The sequence below is a fragment of the Calliphora vicina genome, chromosome 3, assembly GCF_958450345.1.
Source record: "Calliphora vicina chromosome 3, idCalVici1.1, whole genome shotgun sequence".
Classification (NCBI taxonomy): domain Eukaryota; kingdom Metazoa; phylum Arthropoda; class Insecta; order Diptera; family Calliphoridae; genus Calliphora; species Calliphora vicina.
The window spans coordinates 102,354,441-102,379,843 of NC_088782.1; the positions used below are offsets into that span (position 1 = coordinate 102,354,441).

At 31.5% G+C, this 25,403-nt stretch overlaps 1 protein-coding gene across 1 annotated transcript in view; it reads left to right on the forward strand.

The window, feature by feature from the left end:
• LOC135954665 (uncharacterized) overlaps positions 1-25,403 on the forward strand; it is a 57,588-nt gene that overhangs the window by 22,581 nt on the left and 9,604 nt on the right. Inside the window, exons 2-3 of the mRNA XM_065504881.1 lie at positions 6,533-6,986; positions 17,658-18,017. Of these exons, the coding sequence (XP_065360953.1) occupies positions 6,533-6,986; positions 17,658-18,017 (814 nt within the window). The remainder of the gene's footprint in view (positions 1-6,532; positions 6,987-17,657; positions 18,018-25,403) is intronic.

Genomic DNA, 25,403 nt, shown 5'->3' on the forward strand with positions numbered 1-25,403 from the left:
CTTTATCAGCAGATTCATAGAATAAGAGATACGAAATTTAAGGATTTATAGTTTGATCTTTCTACGACCAGCAACTTAAAATATTAACCACGAGCAGCATTTTATAACTAATTTCTTTGACTTGAGAAAACTCCCTGTGTGTTTTAGGAGTTTTATTGCAACAACAGATTTTGAATACGACTTATTTGGATCTCACTGATATTTGGTTAGTTTGATTTAACCAAAATGTCCACAAATCTATATCTAACTATTGTGAGTCCTCAAGCTAAACAATCAATTGCTTGATCGTTGCCATTCATAATCTTCCATATTTGATCCACAAGGGCCGGACGCTGACAATGATGCGTTTCCACATTATCGCGACATCCACCGAAGTCATCTTTAATAAGATTTTATCTCTTAGTATGCGTCTGGAGCAGTGATCTCCGCTATTAAGATCCAACTGGTAGATAATCTCGAGTATTTGATCCGCAAGCGCCGTACAGTGGTAGAGAATTTGTCTCACTGTCTCCTGGTCTTCCTTATTAGGACAACTTATGTAGAAGTCATCATGTGGAAGATTTTTCTCATAGTTTACGTCTCGAATGAGCAGTTACAAGTAATTAATGCCATCAAGTTCCTCCTGAGTGTCGAAAAAGCGGAGACAACTTATCACAGCTACATATAACATCTAGCAGTTGAGCTCGAGGAATATTAGTCATTCTTCTCGTCTCCATCTCCTTTGTCTCGTCGTCTTTGTTTGTATATAACGTCGGACAGTCGTCATAGAATCAAATATCGTATCTCATTTATTTACTAAAAGACATTCCCACTCTGTTCAGTTACGACCGAACAGGGAAGACCTTTGTGAATGAAAGTGTAATAGATTAGATAGTCGTATATATAATGTCTCTTAGGTTTCATGTTCCATTGTCTAGTAGCAAGTCGTTTGACAGAATTGAGAAAAACTCTCTTAGTCATAAGATCAATAGGAAGCCAGTTCAGCATGGCAAAATTTCATGCGTATCTGAAATTTATTATAAATGCCAAAATGAAATTTATTAAAAATTTCCTAAAAAACTTACTTATGGGTGGATATCAAAAGATCTCTCTACCAAACGAGTGTATGGGAGTAATTCTTCAAGTTCTCCCCATGAATCTTCCACATAAACATCACAACACTCTCTAATGAGTGTTAAGGTTCAAAAATAACTGCAAATTGTTGAATAACTCTCAGATGCATTGTATTAATTGCACCATGTGGTGCAATGGAAATGGTGGGATATTGAATCTTCTAGGGAGGTTCATTTCGTTAGGTTTTATGTTGTGTACACTTCCGGTGATGAATAGTATCCGGGTATTTCCCAGACACTGCCAAAAAGAAACCATCTGTCTAAGCTACAGTCTTAATTATAAGACTTGAGAACAGCAGTGATGACACTGCCACGTGGAATTCTCTGTCTTCCTAGAGAAAACTTTGTTCTTCGGATTGAACGTTTTTCTAGAAAGTTAGTGGCGGATTTTTCGAGAACAAGTACTATTAGATTTACTATAATGGACTTAAATATCCACGAAGGCCAGTAATCCTTTATACGAGAAAGTGAAACATATTCTCAATAGATTGCCACTTCATATATGAATGTTGAGTGCAGATAGTAGTTCTTTTGATTTTCGAAAGTGAACATCAATTGCCCTTTCCAAAGCCTTCAATGGAAATTAAAAAAGTCTAATCCATTTATAGACTTTATTTTTCGCGTAATAAGCGTTTTTCAAGATTGAAGAAAACAAGATTTCCAATTGTAATTGAACAAACATCGTTTAGCCTTTTCGTAAATAATAATTTAATGTTTGTAATACTTCTGGGATTTAGCCATATATGTAAATTAAGAATTATATTAAGAACACATATTTCATATTTCAGTAACAAAAACAATATAAACAATTTCAGTTGTTAGCAGTTGTTTGTTTTATTCAAATCCCTTTTATTAAAAACACATTAACAAAATTGCAGTTTTTTCAGTATTCTTTTTTCAAACTACATCAAAGATATTGCACAAATCTAAAAAGTACACAAAGAAGTATTATTTTGTGTGTCATTGAATTAAATGGGGAAAAAAGTATCTTTTGCCATATGTTTTAAAATGATTGTTTTTAAACCACCACCTTCTGTCAGGCAGACAAAATTGCCAGATTATTTGGGTTCAAAATCGTCAAATTTTGGACAATTTTCTTTTTTAATGTTCGTCATAGTCCAACTTAGGTTTTTAGAAAAATTGACCACGCCCACTTTTACGCCTACTTTTTTTCGTTTTATCTAAAATCGGAAAACGACTGAACCGATGTGGCTAATTATGTTCGTGACAATCCAAGTTAAGTTTTTACTGAAAGATAAATTGACCAAGCCCACTTTACGCCCATTTTTTCGATATTTCGCTATACTCCGCAATGCCAAGGTATTTCGGAATCAATCGTCAAAGAAATTTCAACTTCGGAAACCCAGTTCCAGGTTTCCATGCAATCAACGATGTGTGTTTCTATTTGCGTTTGCTATTAGTCAACGTTCGTGACCTATAATCATTCCAAGATTTGCGAACTATAAATGGTGAATTGTATGATACGTATAGAGAAGAGTGTCAACGCTTAGGATTGTTAGAGAATGACACTCATTGGGAATATACCCTGTGTGCTTTCGTTAAATGCTCATCAAATACGAATATTGTTTTCGATAATTATCTCAACATGCTTCCCATCCATTTGTGGTGCAAATACAATGATGCCATGTATAATGATATTTTGCATCAGATGCGTATTAGAACATCAAATCCAAATTTGCAAGTGAGTGAGGAAATTTACAACGAGGACGTGTACTTGATGATATCGCATTTCATCAAGAGTTGCAAAGCGAATAACTATATGATTGCGATGCCTTGAGGGAATCAATTCGAAAAAACATTCCACTGTTGAATCGGTTACAAAACTATGCGTACGACACTCTTATGAAAGTTGTGAAAGATATAACTGGAGGGATTTTTTTTGAACGCACTAGGTGCCAGTGATTCCACGGTCAACGTCAGCCGATGAACTTAACTTTGGCCGTCCGTTTTGTGAAAAAATGCCAAGAAATTCAAATTAACTGTGAACATCTGGAGAAGTATTTTCCAAACAATTGCTGGAGATTGGCAAAGTAAAATCGCGGTTGACAATTCGAACGGCTGCATTCAATTTTCCGTTGCTTTCTGCCCGTTCACCAAATCCAAACTCATCCGAAAAGTGTTTCCAAACAATGCACAAAATTACAAAAATCATGATTGGTTGAGCTGCGAAAAACATCGACGAATTGAATTTTAAGATTCAAAGTGATCTTGCAGTCGAATTGATAACATACATATCGGTGGATTCCCTTACTTCCCAAGATGATGTCGCCAACTGAGTTTTCAAACTCACTGCAATTTCGCGGATTACCGCCTCAGAACCTCCAACGGAAAGTCGTATCGGTAATCATAATGTTACGAAACATAAACCAACAACGTCTTTGTAATGGCACACTACTTGCGGTAAAAATCCTGATGAATAACGTCATCTATGCAACAATACTTAAAGTAAAGTACAAAGGAGAAGACGTTTTAAGACCACGGATCCCAATGGCTCCTACCGATGCCATTCGATTTTAAACGCTTGCAGTTTCCGGTACAGCTTGCATTCACAATGACAATTAACAAATTTCCATGCTTCTTGCATGGTCAATTAAATGCCGCTTGTTCCCGTGTCGGAACACCATCGGCTTAAGCGTCAGACAACTAAAAAGGAACAAAATTATGATATCACTGCAAAGCAATCCAAAAACTATTTTTACACATTTCAAACAGCTTCCCACAAATTAAAACAAAATTTTTTTCTAATTTAGACAGGACGACGTCTGCCGGGTCAGCTAGTATTATATAAAATAACAAAAAACAAATAAGAGAGCTATATTCGGCTGTGCCGATTCTTATATACCCTACACCAAATTATACTTTAAATTAAAAATTTGAAATATTTTAAGATAAACAAAATTTTTTTTTAATTTTTTGGAAAAACAATTTTCGAATTGTTTTTTTTATTTTTTTTTTAAATTTAAATTTTTTTTTTTGTAATATTTACGGAAAAAAACTATTGGTGAAAAAAAATTCGGATTAAAAAATATTTTTCCGATTTTTACCCATTTTAGGTCCACCTTACTATGGTCGTATATATGTCGTTGCAAAGGTCTTTAAAATATCTATCATTAGATATTGTCTATATTAATGATTTAGTAATCCAGATATAGGTAAAACATCGAGGTTGTCCTGACAGACAGACGGACATACAGATGGATATGGCTTAATCGACTTCGCGATCTATAAGGATCCAGAATATATATACTTTATATGGTCGGAAAATTATATTGTGAAAATTACCCTTCTCACGATGGTGTGGGGTATAACAAGTAATTGGGTATAATTCGTGGTATTCACGGTTTTTATCGTATATCTCTGCCATTTGTGGGCCGATTTTCTCGATTTTAAATATCAACCTAAGTTGGACTATAACGGATATATTGATGACTCAAACATGTATGCAAGTTATTTGGGGCTTCGGAAAGTTGATTTCAACAGACAGACGGACATGTTTATACCGACTTCGTCACCAACATATCGAGCCCTTAGCGCCAAATTTTCGTAAGCGACAAACACACAAATTTTACAGGAGAAGGTTTTTTTGATTATTTTGAAATTTATACACAGTATTAAAAATGTTATGATGCGATATAATATAATTTCGTTCAAGCTATTTGTTTATTTTTAAAAAATATTTATAACTTTTGACAATTAAAAATTCATGGAATACTTTATTGAAAAATATGACAAAAAATGTTTTTTATTGAATTTTTGCATAGATACAAATTTTTCGAATTGGAATTAAATTTTTATTTATGCATAGTTTTTATTGAAATTTCACAGTTATGTAGATTTTTCTATTTAAAATGGAAAAATAAAAACGAATTTTGAAATTTATTATCCGCAATCCCGAAATTCCCAAAAAAGTGTTGAAAAATTCCAAAAATGTGAATTTTTAGTTTTTTGGCTATAATATCTATACCAGGGTCGGTTTTATCAGAATCCATTAAAAAATAATTAAAAACATATTGGGCCATCTAAAATCGGTTACTATATTTGGATATCATATATGCGATTTGAGAATTTTTGCCCTAAATTTGAATTTTACATAAAAAAAGACGTTTTTTGAATGGACATGGTCCCCTTGGTGTCAACAATTTTTAAATCATTTTTCATTTAGCATGTTTGATGAAAAGTTAGCTTTTCAAAAAGTATAAATTCCTTCTACATCATCTTAGAAATTGTTTGCGATTACTTAAAAAAAAAAATTCTTTTTCAAAAAAAAAATGAGAGAAAAATTGCATTTTTAAAATTTTTTAAATTCAAATGCATATAACTTAAGACTTAGTTATTATTTTTAAGCAATTCTTTTCTATTTGATACATACATGTATTTTTAGTCTAATAAAGGAAAACAGGAGAAAATCGGGAAATATTTGGATACGCTGTTATCAAAAAACTGGAGTAGGGCGGGTAAAATATGTTGAAAATTTAATTTTCAAATGCGTATATCTCCTAAGCTATAAGATATAATTAATAGCTACGAGGAGGTTTTTTGTAGTGCTCAATGAGTAGATTCTATATGTGTAATCGAAAAACAGAAGAAGTAATAGGATAGTTTTAAAAATGTAACATACCCAGGTGTACTACATTGAGGACCTTTGGTCGCGCCCCTGGTGGGCACATGAGGCCCACTTTCAAAACTTAAACTCGACAATACTTCTTCTATGTGCATGTGAAATTTCATTCAAACCAATCTAACCATTTAGAAGTTACAGATTTATTTCCCTCTTTTTTCTATACCACTGCGCGTCGCTTACGATAAAATTCGTTTAATGAAAAATGTAAACATTGACTTACGATAAAATCTTACCCCCTATATTTTTGAAGTTATTAACAATTTTGATATTCTGAGAACGATAAAACATCAGTCGGTCCATAAAATTTTAATTTCCGCAATAAAAAAATTTTCAGAAAATGTCGCTTACGATAATTTGGCGCTAAGGGCTCGATATAACGATCCAGAATATATATACTTTATGGGGTCGCAAGTGAAAATGTAGAAATTACAAAACTTATATGTATATATCCTAGCCACTCATGGTAAAGGGTATAATAATTGTGAATTAGTGCGAAATTTCTCTTTAAAGTAATCGTCAGTGTTTCATTCTGGACCCTTAAAATCGTCAAAATGACAATAAATCATCAAATCTGGCAACCGTACTGCCAGCCCCGTTCAAATGTAGACCAATTTATATTTAAGCTCTTTTCTATAACAAACTTTTACATGCACCAACAACTTGTTTTTATATTAAGTTAACAAAACATATTGTTGTTATTGTAGTTGGAATTTTGTGCTACATGTATTTTGTAAATTGTGTTTATGGTGTTGTTTTCTTTCTTTTTCTATAATTTTAGGTAAATTTTATACAGCCAGTGGTTTAACATCGATATTAAAAGAGCTTTCAGATGACATTGTACCCGCTGAAGGAGAAGAAATTTACAATCCATTCACACCGGTCGTCTCACCCACAGATGATACGCCCGCGCACATTGATAAAATGTTCATGCAGACGTCATCAGGATATCGACCAGTTGAGCATTACAGTTATTATGGGAAACATTCGTTTATGCGTTCGGGTGGCATGAGTGGTCGCATTGGTGGCCATACAGCGAACTATGGTGATACAAATAATGGTTGTGGTGGCGGTGGTAGTGGTGGTGGTGCAGGCGGTGGCAGTGGTATACGTAGTAGTAGTGGTGTTGGCAGCGGTTTGCTACATGAAGGTGTTAGTGGTGGTGCCGGCTTTGGTATGCGCACGAGTGGTAGTTATGGTGATACTCGCTGTCTCTTAGATGGTGAATATTATAGGTAAGTGTGGTGAATTAACTTTATACGTACAATATATAGTTTCAAACAATATTGGTTAGTGTAGTGGGTATGGTGGAAATAAAAAGTTTGTTACTATTAAAGGGAAAGATGATAAGGGATATGTGTAGATATTTTATGGAGAGATTCGATGTGAATTGTAACTCTTAAAATTCATAGAAGATTATTTTTAGTGATTGGATGAATAAGTTTTTTTTTAAAAAAAACTTGTTCTTTTAATATGAATAACTAATATATATATTTTGAGATAAGAAATTAACGGTGTAAATACAAAAAAAATCTGATAGGGTAGAATTTTTTTGTTTTAAATAGGGTGGATTTATCAAAAAGTAAATACTCAATACATTAGTTTTTTCAGTACAATAAAGAAAAAACTGAAATGTTTTTCAGTGATAACGTACAACTGTGTTTCTGAAATATGAATACTAAAATGTTAAGTACGGGGTAGAAAAGTTATATAGTTCAACTACCAATAGTTTTGGATGCCTTTACAAAATAATTAACAACATATTTGGTCATCTAAAATTGGTTATTATATTTTGATATCGCATATGTGATTTGAGAATTTTTGCCCTAAATTTGAATTTTACATAAAAATAGTGGTTTTTTGATGGGCCTGGTCCTTTTGGTCTCAACAATTTTCAAATAAGTTTTCATTTAAAATATTTTTGTGAAAAGTTAGCTTTTCAAAAAGTATAAATACTTGAAACATGTATAACGTGGATTTGTCGTCGGCTAGGGTAGTTCAGTCGAGTCCAGGGTAAACTTACGGATCCACAAACCTTAAGTGATAACACAATTGATTTACCCTTTCCAGGGTCGATAATATCTTTCTTTATTGTTTAATATTTAATATAGTTAATATATAATAAGTGTTTATATATAACGAATTACGAACAGCTACGATAATAACTTCGGATGTTGTCGGATTTCTGGTAATGATTCTACGTTTGGGTGTGGGCGGTTCTGGTGAGATGTATTTCGGATTCTTCGGGATTTCAATAATCGTCGGCGGTACGATGTATTGATACGACTCACTAACTGGACAGTTTGTCGCAAGCGGTTGTTACGGGTTTCTGGTGATGCGGTTCGTTGGTACAGGATCGGATGATAACTAAAGCTATAATATTTTAGATACTTAATCTATAATACAAGTAAAATGCACTTAACTAGGGGAACAGTTAGCCAAAGCTCCTGTATTGAACAGTCGACCGAAGTCTCTGTATTGAACAGTCGACCGAAGTCTCTGTATTGAACAGTTGGCCGAAGCCTCTGTATTGAACAGTCGACCAAAGGCTCTGTATTGAACAGTTGGCCGAAGCCTCTGTCTTGAACAGTTGGCCGAAGCCCCTATATTGAACAGACGACCGAAGTCTCTGTATTGAACAGTTGGCCGAAGCCTCTGTCTTGAACAGTCGACCGAAGTCTCTGTATTGAACAGTCGGCCGAAGCCTCTGTCTTGAACAGTTGACCGAAGTCTCTGTATTGAACAGTTGGCCGAAGCCTCTGTCTTGAACAGTCGACCGAAGTCTCTGTATTGAACAGTTGGCCTAAGCCTCTGTATGGAACAGCCGACCGAAGTCTCTGTATTGAACAGAAGATCGAAGTCTCTGTATTGAACAGTTGGCCGAAGCCTCTGTATGGAACAGTCGACCGAAGTCTCTGTATTGAACAGTTGGCCAAAGCCTCTGTATGGAACAGCCGACCGAAGTCTCTGTATTGAACAGAAGACCGAAGTCTCTGTATTGAACAGTCGGCCAAAGCCTCTGTATTAAACAGATGACCGAAGTCTCTGTATTGAACAGTCGACCGAAGTCTCTGTATTGAACAGTCGACCGAAGTCTCTGTATTGAACAGTCGGAACAAGCCTCTGTCTTGAACAGTGGACCGAAGCCCTGTATTGAACAGTCGACCGAAGTCGCTGATAAAATGTATTATCGGTACTCGAACTATGTCCGAGTCCCGAAAAGGAAAAATGGGTTGACCGATCTATGTCAGTCTACTTTGATAAATTAATATCAAAGTGGTTGGCAAATTCTGTCTCGTATGAACCGCCCCCACAATGTGTAAACTTTTGTTACTTATACACAAATTTGTATAAACTAGATGGGAATTATTAGGTGATATGTTTTCATTCTCAAACAAATTAATATATTTATATGTATGTTCACACTAGACAGCATATTGTGATGATGTTCCCACTAAATGAACTTATAATTTAAATGGTTTATTATGAAATTAATTATTATTATTACTTATTAATTTTTATTTTATTACTATGTACGGGGAAATTATATAGATACTTATGATTAAATTTATTATTTTATATTAATATGTACGGGAAAGTAGCTAAATACTTATCCACGTTACACATGTTCTTAAAAAAAAAACTTTTTTTTCCAAAAAAAAAACTATCGAAAAACCGTCTTATTTCCCCTGGCACAGAAAATAATTTCTAAGCCGCAAATATACAAGGTGAAATAGATTCTTATAAGAATGATTGCTACAGGATTTACGCACATATTTCTCCAAATTTTTTTTAACTGTCTTACCAATTGGACTATCGAGAACAACGTCTTTTTCACAATGAGCACCTAGAGATTTTAGCAGCTTTAACAGTTAATTTTAACATCTTTAACAGTTAATGTTGTGATACTTATAAACAATGTTAATAACAGCGTGTTATCAATAAGTAGAAGTTTCTACAGATAGAAGTGTTTATAAACATGGTGAAGAATATGTTCAATAGTTCCATGATATTAATGGGCTGGAATAATTCTTCCATAATTTTAGTTAGGATTCACTGGTTGTTATGCTATTGACACAGCTTGTTAATACCTACGAAGGGTAGAAGAAAATTGTCCGCAGCGGACAGAGATTATTGTTTGAGAGAAGTAGAGGAATATAAACAAATAAAGTTAGTAGTATGGGAAGAAGAAGGAGATAAAGAAAGGAAATAAGAAAATGAAGCGGCTACAGATCAGACCCCGACCTTTGGCATTCTGACAAGCCGATCAGGGCTCATTGTAGAGAGAGAACATAAATATTATCAAAGAACAAACATCCTAGACTACATACTCGCTTATCCTATAGTGCAGAACATTTACATAGAAAAATTACATCCTCCTCCTTATTGTGACAACTATGTTATAAGGGAGAGCAATACGAATGATGTGTACACCAAATCTACAATGGTAATAATTGATACACCCCGCAACTACTCAGGGATTTAAAAGCTGCCTGGCAGTTTGTATAAGTACATATATCCTTGCCAAGTACACACAGAGAAAAAATATAGTTGGACATGGTTACTGTAACCATTTCAATATTGTTACAAGTTTTATAACTATATTATAGTCACAGTAACCATTTACTTGATTATGGTAACAATAATATGGTTAATTTACGATTTACATGATTGTATTAACCATATATATGGTTACAGTAAACAAATATATGTTTGTGACAACTATTCATATGATGAAGGACTTATCATATTATGTTGCTCTCGGCTTAAGGCTTATCATAATATGAGAACAACATATTATGATAAAATTATTCATCATAAATATGGTTATCACAAACATATACTTGTTTACTGTAACCATATATATGGTTGATACAATCATGTGAATCATAAATTAACCATATTATGGTTACCACAATCATGTAAATAGTTACTGTGACTATAATATTGTTAAAAATCTTGTAACACTATTTAAATGGTTACAGTAACCATGCCCAATTATATTTTTTCTCTGCGTGTATAATTACTTTATCCAATATACCAAACTTTGTCTAATATTCAGCCTGAAGAATACTATATTCATCATTGAGCCTAATAAGAATCTTTGTTCCGAACTCCTCAGTAAAGATGCCACTATCAACGCTCCTCCCCATTTGTAAACCGTCAATGTAGACACACAAACTGGACCCATCTGAGAAATAGAGTTCAGATAGTCATTTAGATATGAAGGAACCATAGTTTATTTTGAAAATGTTATTAGAAATACAATAATCAATATTATCAGAGCAGATAGGAGAGATACCTCTCCAGCTGATTTCATCAGCCAGTAGTACTGAGTCTATTGAGCGCCCTAGAAAATTGTGCTGATTTTAGTAAATAAAGAATTGTTATATTTGCAATAAAAAATAAAGATCTATGTTTTTGAAACTTAAAATCGTAACAATATCATCAGTGCTTGATTTGGTAATGCCATTGGAACATTTATAACAATTTATTTAAGAGTCTCGCACACGTGCCAGACTATGGGAATATTGGTGTGTGGGTTTTCTACACACACAAATATATTTTGTTTGAAATATCCCAGCAGTTCTGGGAGACAGTCTCGAACTAGTGATTTTATCCATCAGTAGCTACGTGACTAGTTATTTTAACACGTGTATGTCCTATGGCTGTCCGATAGCTGGTCCAAAGTAGTCAACAAATTGATTTCACATTCGCATTGGATTCACATACTGGTTACATAGCGTCAGATACTTTACTAGCTACCTAACTGGTTACTTGATCAGCTACATAACTAGTTATTTTAATATGTAATTAAATAGTCAGTTAAAAGGCTATATCATGGACAGTCCAATAAACGATTGCTTGTAAACAAATTTTCTTCCGACAACTCTCCAATAGATTTCTTTTGGTGGTTAAAGTAACTACTTTCTAAAGTGCAGTACAAAATAAACGTTTATAGTGACTTCACTATAGATTACTAAGACACACTAAAGTGGCTATTGACTTCACGCTATATTACATGGGATATCAGTATACTTAAGCAAAAATAAAAATTAAATGTATGAGAATTTTATCAACACAATTTTTATAAAACCAGTTTGTACGAATTACTCAAAAATGTTTTAAAGTGACTACAGTCTATATTACTTAGATACACTTAAGTGGTAATTGTCTTCACGCTAGAATACCTGGGATGTATAAAGTAACCAATTATCTTCTCTTTGCACTTGACACATACGTGTCAAATGACTCAAAATATATTGGAGTCGGCCAAGTGATAAGACATTAGTGACAAATACTGTCTATTACTGCCTAAGGGATACATTGACTACTTGCTAAACTGTTGGGATATATAAATAAATATATGTGTATTGGTACATTATGGTCCCTGTTTGGCCTTTAAGCATTTGTACCATTTAAATGTCATGACATTCAACAACATCTTTGGTTAGTGAGAAATCATGCATTTTGATGTTATACCCCCCATTCTATGTGATCTATTCATTTTTTTTTGTACAAAGTATTTTTCTTACTTGAAAATTTTCCATTAAACCCGATAGTGCAGATTCAGTGTGTGGGTGGGTTGCACATAATGATGCAAAAATTTGTTGCACATTGTTGTTGTTGTTGGTGGTATTTCTCAAGTTTTAATTTCTGTTTCCTCTATAGTTTTTCTTGAAAGCAAATAATTTTCCTTAGCATATTCTTTTTATATAGTTTGGGAATTTTTCTTCTTCTGCCACATTGTATATAGATTTTTATAAGATTCAAGTGTAAAGGATTATAGTAATTTTTGTTGTAGTTTCCTGGAAACTTGTGGCAAAAATAATAATAATAATAATAAATGGCAGAGGTAAATTCATATTTTATAAACGTATGCATGTTTATGAAAAGATTATGAAGAATTTTTTTTTTTATTGAAAAAGAAAATATTGTGAAAGAATTAAATTGCAAACAATTGTTGTAATATAATTTAAATATTTAGAAAAGTTTTTAGTTTCTTAGAGCAGTTTGAGATAGATACATTGGGAATAAAGTGGAAGAGTAAGGATGAAATATGTTTTAAATAATTCTAGGTTTAAGGTGTTATACATTTCTTTTGAAAGACTTTAGAGTAGTGGCCGGCATAAGGAGAACATACACATATATCACATGTTATGAAATTACACCAGTGTTTTGATATTTCCTGATTTTCTCCATTTTTATTTTATTGGACTAAAACCAAATGTATCTGTTAAAAAAAAATTGTTTAAAAGTCATGACCGACTTCAAAGTTGTATGTATTTTAATTTAAAAAAAATTTAAAAAGGCGATTTTTCGGTAGTTTTTTGGAAAAACGTACTTTTTATACCCTTCATCTTCGTGAGAAGGGTATACACTCAGGGCTCGTTTTATGCGGATTTTTTTATGTAGATCCAAATTTATGCGATTTTTAAATTAATTTTTTTTTATAATTTTAAAAGATTTTAAAATTTTTGATGTTTTTGCATCACTGATATAATGGTTATAGTTTGTTTTTTACAAAATCAAATTCTTAATATATATTCAGATACGGAAAGAGCATTAAAGATTCATCGCGGACTGACTGATCTGTTTTCCGGATATCAAGAGTTGCAAAAGCAACTTAAAAATTCAAAATCGGAAAGTATAATGACAAATTATTTTGCAAGAAAAGAAGAAATTGAAGCTCCTAAAAATTCTTTGATTTCGTCCCCTATTCACTAGATTAATTCTAGTGATGAAAATGATATTTTACCATATGATGACAATCCGATTATATTTAAATAAATACATACATATATTTTTGTTGATTTTTTTTTAATTTAAATCTGAATTTATGCGGATTTTCAGAATTTTGGAACGAGTCATTAGTTTTTATATGAAGCTAGAGTATCGTTTTATGCGAATTCAATTTATGCGATTTTTTTCGGAACGCATCTATCGCATAAAACGAGACCTGAGTGTATATAAGTTTGTCATTCCGTTTGTAATTTCCACAATATAATTTTCCGATCCTATAGCTAGCGGATCCTTATAGCTAGCGGAGTCTATTAAGCCATGTCCGTCTGTCTGTTGAAATAAACTTTCTAAAGACCCCAAATATCTTCGGTATCCAAATCTTTGATGATTCTGTCAGGCATGCTTTCGAGAAGTTTCAATGGGTGAGATATGAGGAAAAAACCAGGACAACATCGATTTTTGACCTATTTTTAATCTATATCTGGATTACTAAGTCATTAATATAGACAATATGGATATCTAATGACAGATATTTCAAAGACCTTTGCAACGAGTATAGTAAGTTGGACCTACAATGGGTCAAAATCGGGAAAAAAATTTTTAAAATTTAAGAAAAAAAAATTTTAAATTTAAAAAAATAAATTTTAAAATTTAAAAAAAAAATTTTAAAGTAACAATTCGAAAAAAAAAAAATTTCAAAAAATTAAAAAAAAAAGAAAATTTTTTACCCAAAAATATTTAAAACTTATATCTTGAAGTATAATTTGGTGAAGGGTATATATATTCAGCACAGCCGAATATAGCTATCATACTTGTTTTCTTTTTAAGTTATCTAAAAAATTTCTAAGAAGATGAATATGGGATTTATATTTCCTGTAAAGCTAACGTTACATAAGATATTTTAAATAAAAAAAAATTAAAATATTTCATTCCGAGGTTACCCAAAAAACAAATATTTTTTATGTAAAATTTAACTTCAAAACATTCTCAAATCGCATAGTCGAAATCAAAATATTGTAACCCTTTTTAGATGGCCACAAATGTTGTTATGGATATGGATATTATAGCCAAAAAAATAAAGAATCACATTTTTGGGATTTTTCAACACTTTTTTGGGAATTTGCGGGATTCCTGATTACAAATTTAAAAATTGTTTTTTTATTTTTCATTTTCAATATTTCTATATAACTGTTTTTTATCACAAAATGTGCGCTATTTGAAAAGGGGTCGTTCACTGATCTTTCAAACCTATTTTTAAACTATTTTATGTTGAAATTTCGAATTTATAATTCGAAATAAAGTTGTATATACCGCATACATATATACAGATTTATGACCAGGAAGGCGATACGAACTAAGTCCCCAATGACAAAGGCCCCAAAATTTTATATAGAAAAAACTAACATCGAAATTTAGGGACTTAGTTAATTTTTTGGGGATTTATTTCATTTCTAAAATTGGGGATTTAATTCATAATGAAATTACTCTGGGGTGTATCAAAAATTGTCTTCACTCAGAAAAGTTGTTTCCTCCTCTGGTGTGTATCAAAAATTGGCTTCGCTCAGAGAAGTTGTTTTGAATTTTGGTTGGTGGTTTAGTTTCTTGGTTGGGGATTTATTTGATTTAGAACTTTTGGGTTTTAATTCATAATGAATTGATGGTTTGGGGACTTTGTTCAGGAATAGCTTCAAAAGTGAGAGCATGTTGACAGTTGGTTTTTGCAGAGTGAAAAAGTGGAAAATTAAGCGCAACTTTAAATTAATTAAAACCATATAAAAAAATGTTTTTTTGAAATAAATCAAAATGAATATTGAATTGAAAGGTATTAACTTAATTTTAAGATAATTACAATGTGTTTAGCTTCTTGTGTATTTTTTATAAAATTAATTTTTGCCCAGTGTCATTTTTAGTGTTCGTTCGACCATATATTTCAATTTCAACTAGAGTTTTAGTTGTGTTTCCCCCTGATGTCTCCAATGGGATTTTTTCTGGTTTATTAGTTAATATTCCAAGATTCTAAAATTGGAAATTTCAGCTGCATCCTTTTGCATCTCTTTGATTTATGTCCCATATACCAAAGCGGCCTCGTTGTTTTCGATGTCCAACATTGAATTTTTGTGAGGTGTTTTGTTAGTTTATGTTCGCGTTGCTTTGTTATTGTTATGCATGTAAAGAATTGTGTTTGTTTTTTTCTTTTCCACGGACTTTTAATATTTTTACTTTATGAATTTGGTCCTTATTATAAATTGTTTTTGCAATAGTCACATCTTATAATTGCAAACTTTCGCGCTCACATATTTTTGATATTTGGTGCTTAAAATGCTGAAAAAGCTCGAAAAGTGAAGGATGTCGTGAAAAACTATATTAAAAATGAGGGCTACACATTTGAAGAAAGTAATTTAGAAACACGCTCAAATTATAATTGCAAAAAAATTTCAAAATTTTGGCAAAAATGCAATCGTATAAAAACAAAAGTTCAAAATAAATATTCTGATTGGCTTGCCTAAAAGGAGTCGATTTTATTAAACTCACATGAGCGGGCGGACCACACCCAGATTTAGTTTGCTTTTTTTTTAGTAAGAATTCTTATTGATTTTTAATTTTTTATCAATTTTAAAAAGTTTATAGTTCCACTTATATGGGGAGTGGGTGTGGCAGTTGTACAATTACGCCCATTTTTGAAAAAAATTTGTGTAATATCCTTATTATATATTGTACCAAAAATTATAAATGTACTATTATTTATTACCGAGATATGTAATTTTGATTAACTAGAATGTCATAACCTCGCACTGAGCGTTGTGGTGAATTTGGATGCTAAGGTATGGTAGGGGGTGGGTATGAGTCATCAAACACTCCCATTTTATCATTAAACAGTTCTGACATATTTATAAAGCCGTGACCGAAATTACAAGTTGATACCTACACTGGAAGTATTTTTGGCCGCCGACTCCATACAGCACCGACCACTGTGCGCTGTCTAGATTATCTCTAATGAATTTGTCCATAATTTTAGGATGACCACAACGTTAATTCGAAGGGACCTCAGTATTATTCTTATACAATTTTATGTTGAATAGGAACAGTAAATATTATTCGATCGTCCTATTGTTTTCCGTTCAGAATGCGTACTTTGAAAAATTATTTAACCTTACCAAAAAACCGTTTAAATTTATTTCTCATAATTTCATGTGTACTTATTACAAACAAAAACTTAAACCAAAAAATCTCCTGTCATGCAATGTGAGTTTATTTTACGACAACTAAAATTTAAATTCTCATAACTTTCTATTCAACAAATACCCCCAAAAGTCCTACACAATAAATGTTTTGCCACAGACGGTGGTTGGAGCTGCAAAAAGGGAATCAAATCATGTGTATAGACAAAATAAAATCCAAGAATTAGGCTTTTGTGTGTTTTCTTATTATTATTTTTTTTTTGGGCACAAAAACAACTACAGACATACAAAATGTTATTTTTAGAAATACATACAATGAAAATAAAAGAAAATGAAATAAAAAAGTTAAGAAACCCCTATGAGAAGTGGAGGGAATATACATTTTAGGCATAAAACTAAGCCACCATTGACTACAGCAAAATGAGCAAAGTTATTTTTTGATTTTTAGCAAAAACAAATTATTAATAATGATTATGTTGGGAATGGTAAAGAAAATATGTTGCGTGTAACGATTAATTTAAATTAAAGCAAAATTACTCATTAAAGGTTAAGTGGGAGGGTACAAGTTATTTCTAAATACTTGTCATTTGGCTGAGTTTAGATGTGATTTGAAAAAAAAAAATAAATGTCACAAACTGTCTAAATCCTAACTCTACAGTTTAAGAGTTCTCATCTGGTTAGATGGTTGACTATTATTAAATCGGTTTAGAGCCCACCACTGGCTGGTAACTGTTAACTCGTAATCTTTCTATCATAGATAGGCTTCATCGAGATTTTACAATGATCACTGCATGTGATCTTGGGAATGTCATAGATTTTCTTCAACACTGTGATTTTCATATAGACAGTTTCTCTGGAAGTAGTAAATTAAGCTCAATTAATTTTAACTAAATGGTATTTTTTTATAGAGGCGGATAACTTTAAATTGAAATAAAACAGAGAAAAACATTTTTAATGTTAAAATATTTTTTTATTTTATTCTAGACAAGAAATCACCACCAACATACAACTGGCCTGTGTAACTCAACGAATTTGGTTATTAATTTCCAATATATGCCATGGTCTACTAGCTGGTCTAGCCTTGGCTCATTTACTATTCGTCTTAAGTACTCATCCCATGGAATGGTCGAAAGCATTAAGTAGTCTTGCTGGCGAGACAACACCAATGGAAGCAATAGCCACAACAGCCCAGCCAACGATTGTCACAATAAAAACTGATCTCGATGAGATGGCATCAACTGCGGGGCCCTCAGTGGTTAGAACGGAATATGCCTCATTTGCCAACTATTATATAAATGCATTCTATTGCTTGGCCATTATATGTATGGTGTCTGTCTTGGATCGGTAAGTGTAATTAAAAATAATATAAAACATACATATAAATTTTATGTTTTTGTTTTCATTTTCCTTTGAGAAATTTATTTATTCATATAGAAAAGAAACCTTAGTTGGCTGCAAAAGACCTTTGTTTTGTCTATTGTTTGATTATAATCCATACATAGATATATTTTTTATTTTTTTTTGTTGTAATTTTCATTTTGTTAGAAATACTTATTCCGTACTTTTTCTAGTCATTTAGTATGACCTTAGCGTGCTTAAATGTATTTATTTATCTAGTAGAGGAAGAGAAAAACAAAAAAAAAAAAAATGAAAATTCAAACGTTTCTAGACTTAAGAACACATTGACCTCAAAAGTTATTTATGTACTTAATAGTATTGATTTCATGTGATATGTTTCTTTACTAACAAGGTTATTCGGTTATTTAAATCACTAGTAGGAACAAAATTAAACATTTAATTGGGTTAATCGTTTGAAAGGGAAATATAACTAAATTAGTTATTTTGTGGGTAATTAATCAAAATGCTACTTATTTAGATAAAAAGAAGTTGATTGTTTAATTTGACCACATGTGTTTGTTTTTAAATTTATTTTTAGAACCAATTTTTCTAAATATTTCTTCTAAATATTTATGTATGCTACACATGCATATATAAAGTGGCCGTGAAAAACTTCATTGCTAAGGTTAATAATGTTAGTTAAATTTAAATCAAGTTTTTTTTTGTTTTTAATTTGTGACATTGCATGCCAAAATTAAGTAATTTAAAATGAATTTACTGGCTAGTAACGTGTTTTACTAACATTATGCCTATAAGTATGCTTTAATTTAATATAATAATAAACGCCCTACGTTATGTGTAGGTTACAGGGTTATTTTCTAAAGTCTTATTTCGTGAGAATATTTGCATTTGAATTATGTGAAACCATGGAATAATCCCTACCGGTTTCAAAATTTTTCCAGATATTTGTATATGGGCTAAGTTAAAATATGTACTAGTTTCAGTTGTGTTTCTATTATCTAATAAAATCGTGGCGGTACACTGTGTTTCCAAATCAAAATCTAGGTGTACAAAATTATTTGGTGATCTTTTTATATAGAATTGGTATCTCGGATTCCAGAAAAATCTTTAAAAGATCAATATAAACTTTTTTTTCAAGTTACAGTAGGGTCTAGATATATAAAAATCAATAATAAATAAAGAAATATTTCTAAAAAATCCATTCCGTTAAAATTAAAAAAAAAGAATTTCGGCGGGTGCTGGCGGCTACAATTTTTTTTACAAAGACATTCCCCAGAAGTTTCTTTAAATGATGTATATAGTCTTTGGACGGGCTTCGACGGTCTTTTTTTTTGGCAAGCTATATAACATTCTTAGAAAAAAAAATATCAATATATTTGAGAACCAAGTTTAAAGGAATATAACAGGAAAATGGAGAGGCCCATAAATATAAGATATACATTTAATAAAAGCCTATATCAATGTTTATCTATGTTTTGAAGTATGAATTTCTATATATTAAAACCATTGAGATATATCTAATTTAGTAAAGCAGTAAAATATTAAAAAAAATTAACGAAAATATGATTCAAAATTTGTTGAACTTCTAGCGCTTCTGTCGAGAAAACGAAATGTCCAACTTAGTTTTTCCAAATTCTGAAGATACCGATTTTCAGAATTTTGTCCACCTAGATTTTCATTTGGAACCACAGTGCGGTATGTAAATGTCGATAAAACTGGTTCATGTTTTGCCTTCTTTGAAAAAGGTTTCCAGGTTTAATTACAAAAAAACTAAAAGCTGGTATTGTTGATGGCCTATTTGTGGGCCTTTTAATGAAAGGCAACGATATCATACATTCAATGAATGATTTGAGAATGTTTTGTTACAGTTGTGAAATTTTTTTAGGAAATCAGAAGGCTGAAAATTACGAGATATTAGTTATATGAACATAAAAGTACACTGTGCAGATAGTGTCATTTAGAAAAGTTTTCTGAAAACCTTGGGTTGTATAACAAGGAACAAGGAAAACGTTTCCATCAATATTTAAAAGAGATTTAAAAGGTGATGAACATATAGTGGCAGATTACTGTTGAGGTGGCCTTAGGATTTCCATCGTAGAAAATCTAAAAAGGAAGCTTTTAACCTGTAAAATAATTTAATAAAATTAACGTTTGAAGGAAATATGGCTGTCAGAAAACTACAAAATGACAGAGAACCAAATCATATTGCCATAAGTAGGACTTGGCGTAGAAGATTCCTTAAAGTGGGTTTATACTTCCCTACAGACCTTGTAGTTTTAAGGGCCTGGCTCACTAAATACAAACGAACATTTGCTTTCTTATTTTATATTGAAAACATTAAAAAAATTCAAATTTATTTTTGTTTTCAATATAAAATAAGAAAGAAAATGTTCATTCGCATTTAGTGAGCCAGGCCCTAAATACATATTTGTTTAAAGATGGTAGGTTAGGTTAGGTACACAGACAGAAGTCCAAAGCCTTTCGTCTTATGTAAAGCTCTCGTGGGTCCATTGATTGTTCCTTTTGTGTTGCTTGAGGAAGAGAAAAAAATTAAGAAGAGAAGATTGAGATAAGTGAAAGGAAGAGGGATGGCGATAAGTTTAGTGACAGTAGGGTTATTAAGAAAATTTTTAAATAGAAGTTGGAGGATGTAGAGTAGAGAAGAAATTAAGACAGAGCTGACCATAATGCGGCTGATACGGGTTCACTATGAGGTGTCATTTTCATGCTCGGTATAATTAACCATTCGCTTTTTCTAATAAAGGCATCTGTACACCTTAATTCGTTCCCAGTTAATTCAGAGAGGTTGCTAAAGGGTCGTGTCCCTAAAAGCCTGGCACGCAGATCAACCAGTGCCGGGCAGTTGCAGAAGAAGTGTATGATGGAATCTTCCTCCTCGTCATTTAGATAACTCCTATAAAAACTAAACCGTGTCGACTAGCCCGTTCTCATTCGAGGGTCTAATACTCCTTCTCGTGGCTATGGCCCTTTTGCAGACATACATAGCCGTCATGGCCCAAAAATGGTATATTTTACAAATTTGCTCATAGGGTCCACATTTCCTTCGGTGCTGGGGATTAATAGTGGGATCCGTTTTTTGATCCCAGCTTTGGGATTTTAGAATATGTGGCCCAATATTGAAATCGGATGGGAAACAAAAAAATGGCACGTGTTTAAAAATTTTACATTTCTAAGGTACCCTACTTTGAGTCCCTATAAAGCCGCCCCTGGAACATTTGTAGGTTCCATTTTAATAACTTGAACTCGAATTCTCCTTGTTTACGCTCTACTCAAACTTTATCCCGATAGGGATTTATTTCCAAAAATTTTGATTCCGCCCCACTGTGCATCTTTAGGAAGCTGTGATAGTTAATAACCCTTAAAAAATGTAGCCTTACAGATTGCAGCAATTGGAGTTTTAACCACCGATCTTATACCAGAACATGCTGGCTTCTGTCCACAAACAAAGGATAAACCTATATATACCCTCCTTAACCACTAGGACTAGGAAATCCTAACTGGCCGTAGGATTTCCTAGTCTCCTTAGCTACAGTATTTCTCCATGATATTATTGGTCGTCCAACGTTTCGAAATCCCTGAGGGTTCCACGCAAGTGCCGCATGTGGGACCTCAGACTGTTCCTTTCTTAGAGTGTGACCCAGCCAACTATATTTACGCTTATTTATCTCATTTTCATCCTTTCTTTGGTTAGTTCTTGATAGCAAATTGTCTTTCGTTATTCTTTGAGGCCACAATATTCTTAAAATATTGCGGAAACATCTATTGATGAATGTCTGCAATTTTTGAACTATTTCCCTTGTAAGGAACCATGTTTCGCACCCATATAACAGAATGGATTTGTAATATATTCAAGAGCTATAGAGAGTTGTAATATATTCAACCGTTTTTTCTCTACAGGGAAATGTGCTCAAAATCCGCATCTTTAGGTGCGTTGAACCAACACAAGGAGTGAAAATTTTCCAAAAAATAAGACGCCATTATTTTTATTTACGCAAAAACCTTCAGAAAAATGAAAAATATTAGTGACCAGGTAACCTGGTCAGTAGAGTGTCCCAAAATTTTTTTTTTTTTAATTTCGGAACGCATACCCTCTAATTTTTATATATATATATAAAACTATAGTTAAATATGCAACCCGTGCCGACTTGCGATTTAGTTTTGTAATTACTTTTGCAAGTTAATTTAAAATAATCGAAATGTGTACGTAATTGTCGTTCTAATAGGACATAAAAAACAAAAATTGGTTAAAAAATGTTAAAGTTATTAAAATTTCGCCAGTCCATTAACCTGTCTCAGGCCACTAGAACAAGAAATGTAGGAACAAAATTAACATATTTTGAGAAATATTAAAATAAGAGCTTATTTTTACTTAATTTTTACTTAAAAAAATATTTTTTTTAACGGAAGTTTCAAAAATCCAATTTCAAATTTTTAAAAATTTTGTTAAACAAATTTCAGAATTTTTTGATCATCACTTGGGGATTTATTGTCAACATGCGATTTAAAAATCATAACAATAAGGAAATTCGGCTCATTCGCAAAATATGTCAAAAAAATTAGTTTTTCTCGAAAATCGCAAAATTTAAATCGCAGGTACGGAAAAACTATTGGAGGTATTGACATACTTTTTTCACATTTTTATTCCCTATTATGTTGTCAATAAATCCCCAAGTGATGATCAAAAAATTTTTAAATTTGTTTAACAAAATTTTTAAAAATTTGAAATTGGAGTTTTGAAACTGCCGTTAAAAAAAAAAATTTTTTTATAGGTTAACGGTATCCTACGACGACAAAAACTCATATACAAGTAAATATGGATATATTTTAAGTAAAAATGAGCTCTTATTTTAATATTTCTCAAAATATGTTTATTTTGTTCCTACGTTTCTTGTTCTAGTGGGCTGAGACACGTTAATGGCCTGGCTATTTTTTAATAACTTTAACACTTTTTAACCAATTTTTGTGGTTTATATCTTATTAGAACGACAATTACGTGCACTTACCGATTCTTTTAAATTAAATTGCAAAAATAATTATTTAATGGCAAAATTTTTACAAAAACTGAAAAAAATGCATTTTTTCCCCTTGTAAATGCACCACAAAACTAAATCGCAAGTCGGCACTGGTTGCAATCATGATAGAAAGACAAAATTTCATATTTAACTATAGTTTTATATATATAAACAAATTAGAGGGTATGCGTTCCGAAATTCCAAAAAAAAAAAAATTTTTGGGACACTCTACTGGTCAGTTGCCTGGTCACTAACGAACTCTAATAAGTATATTTACAGAATATATATTGTTTTACTATAAGAGAAAAATCTGTCACGTACGATATTAAATTTTATTTATTAAAAAATCATCCAAAGATTGTTTTTATTTAAATATGACAGATTGTAAAGGAAAAATATTTGGTTTATTGTAAGAAAATAAAAGAAAACATAACGTGTCTCACGATTTGCAAATTTTCGCATATTTCTACTTGTACCTCAAAATCCTTTCCACTCTATAGGCGTCACGTACGATGACATGGAATTGCCTGTATACGATATAAAACCATCCATAAAGATATTATTTGGGAAAAAGAACACGATCTAGTGGCTACATTGAAAATCGATAAAATAACCTCTATATAACGGGTATAGTTGTGCAGTTCAGTACAAATTATGATGTTATAAATCTATATAAAACTATTTAGATTCAAAAAATAATAAAGCAGCACAATACAGAAGAAGTCTTAACCATTCAGTTATCTTCTGCAGACTATTTTTCTGAATTTAAATTAAATTGCATATGACATGTTCTTCATTTACATCAATATCAAAAGACCACTCCACAGATTGTTTTATTATTTATTTTCGGTGAACTTTACACAGTCATTTAAGCAAAGACAAAAGAATAAATAAAATATGTATATAAATATGTAAGAAACACTCTGCAACAGATACTTCTGCAAAATACAATGGTTTTTATAGTTGATTTTTTATTTTATTTTGCAGTTTACTGTAAATGTCACACTTTTATAGAAAAAAAATATATAATAAAAAACAAAATCCTTAAAGAGAATACAAAAATATATGTATATACAAAAATTGTTTATAACTAAGGAGGAGACAAGTGGAGACCATGATGTTGGTGGTAATACCATTATAATACAGTTATGGAAGAAGAAAAAATAAAACAACACAAAACACTTTTTTAAATGTCAAATGTTACCAAAGGAATAACATTTGAAAGATTTTGTGTTTTTTTTTTCTATTTTATTTTATTTAAACATTTTTTATCTTGTGAAGAAAAACTGGCTAGAATATGATGATGACTAGAAACTGATGATGATGGGTGAGTGCTGTATGTTGAAATTGTGAAACTGGGCGCAATATTACTTGGTGTATGGTTACGTATATATTTACGAACTTTTCAGAAAAAAACCTACACGAAATACAAAAACTTATTTATAGGAATTTAAAAAAAAAAATAAAGAAAAAATACGTTATTATAAGATTAAACCTACACAATAAAATTAGAGTGAAATATGTAAATGGGATTTTTTTATTAAGACTTAAAGAATTTACCTGTAAAACAGATGTGTGCATAGAAATTTTCTAAGATGGGGATTATGTTAGATACATTGGAATAGTTATATATACATATGTTTAGTTATGAAACATTCATTCATTTTAAATTTGGAATAGTTATTCTCAGTAATATAAATTCATAATTGAATTTTTTTTAATAAATATTATACAGTGATACAAAAAAGTGATATGCCTGGGAAGTGATATTACTTTTCTGGCGAGTACAAGAATAATCTGTTTTTGAAATTTACTAAACACCTCCGAAATCTTGAGTTGAGGTAAAAAACAGGATTACACCTTTATTTAGGTAAATTATCTGTATTATTATTGTCTACTTTCCAATAATGTATATAACTTTTGACAATTGACAAATTCATGGAATACTTTTTTGAAAAATATGACAAAAAATGCTTTTTAATGAGTTTTGGCATAGATACAAATTTTTCAAATTGAAATAAAATTTTTATTTATGAATATTTTGTAATGAAATTTTATACTTATATAGATTTTTTTATTGGAAATGGAAAAATGAAAACAAATTTTGAAATTTGTAATCAGGAATCTCGCAATTCCCAAAAATTATATTTTTTTTTTTCATTTAAAATGTTTGATGTAAAGTTAGCTTTTCAAAAAGTACAAACTCATTATACATCCTCTTAGAAAATTTTTAAATAGATTAAAAAGAATAAAAGTACTTTTTTCCCCAAAAAATAGCGAAAAATCGCCTTTTTTTATTTTTTTAAATTCAAATGCATGTAACGTTGGACTCTGGACT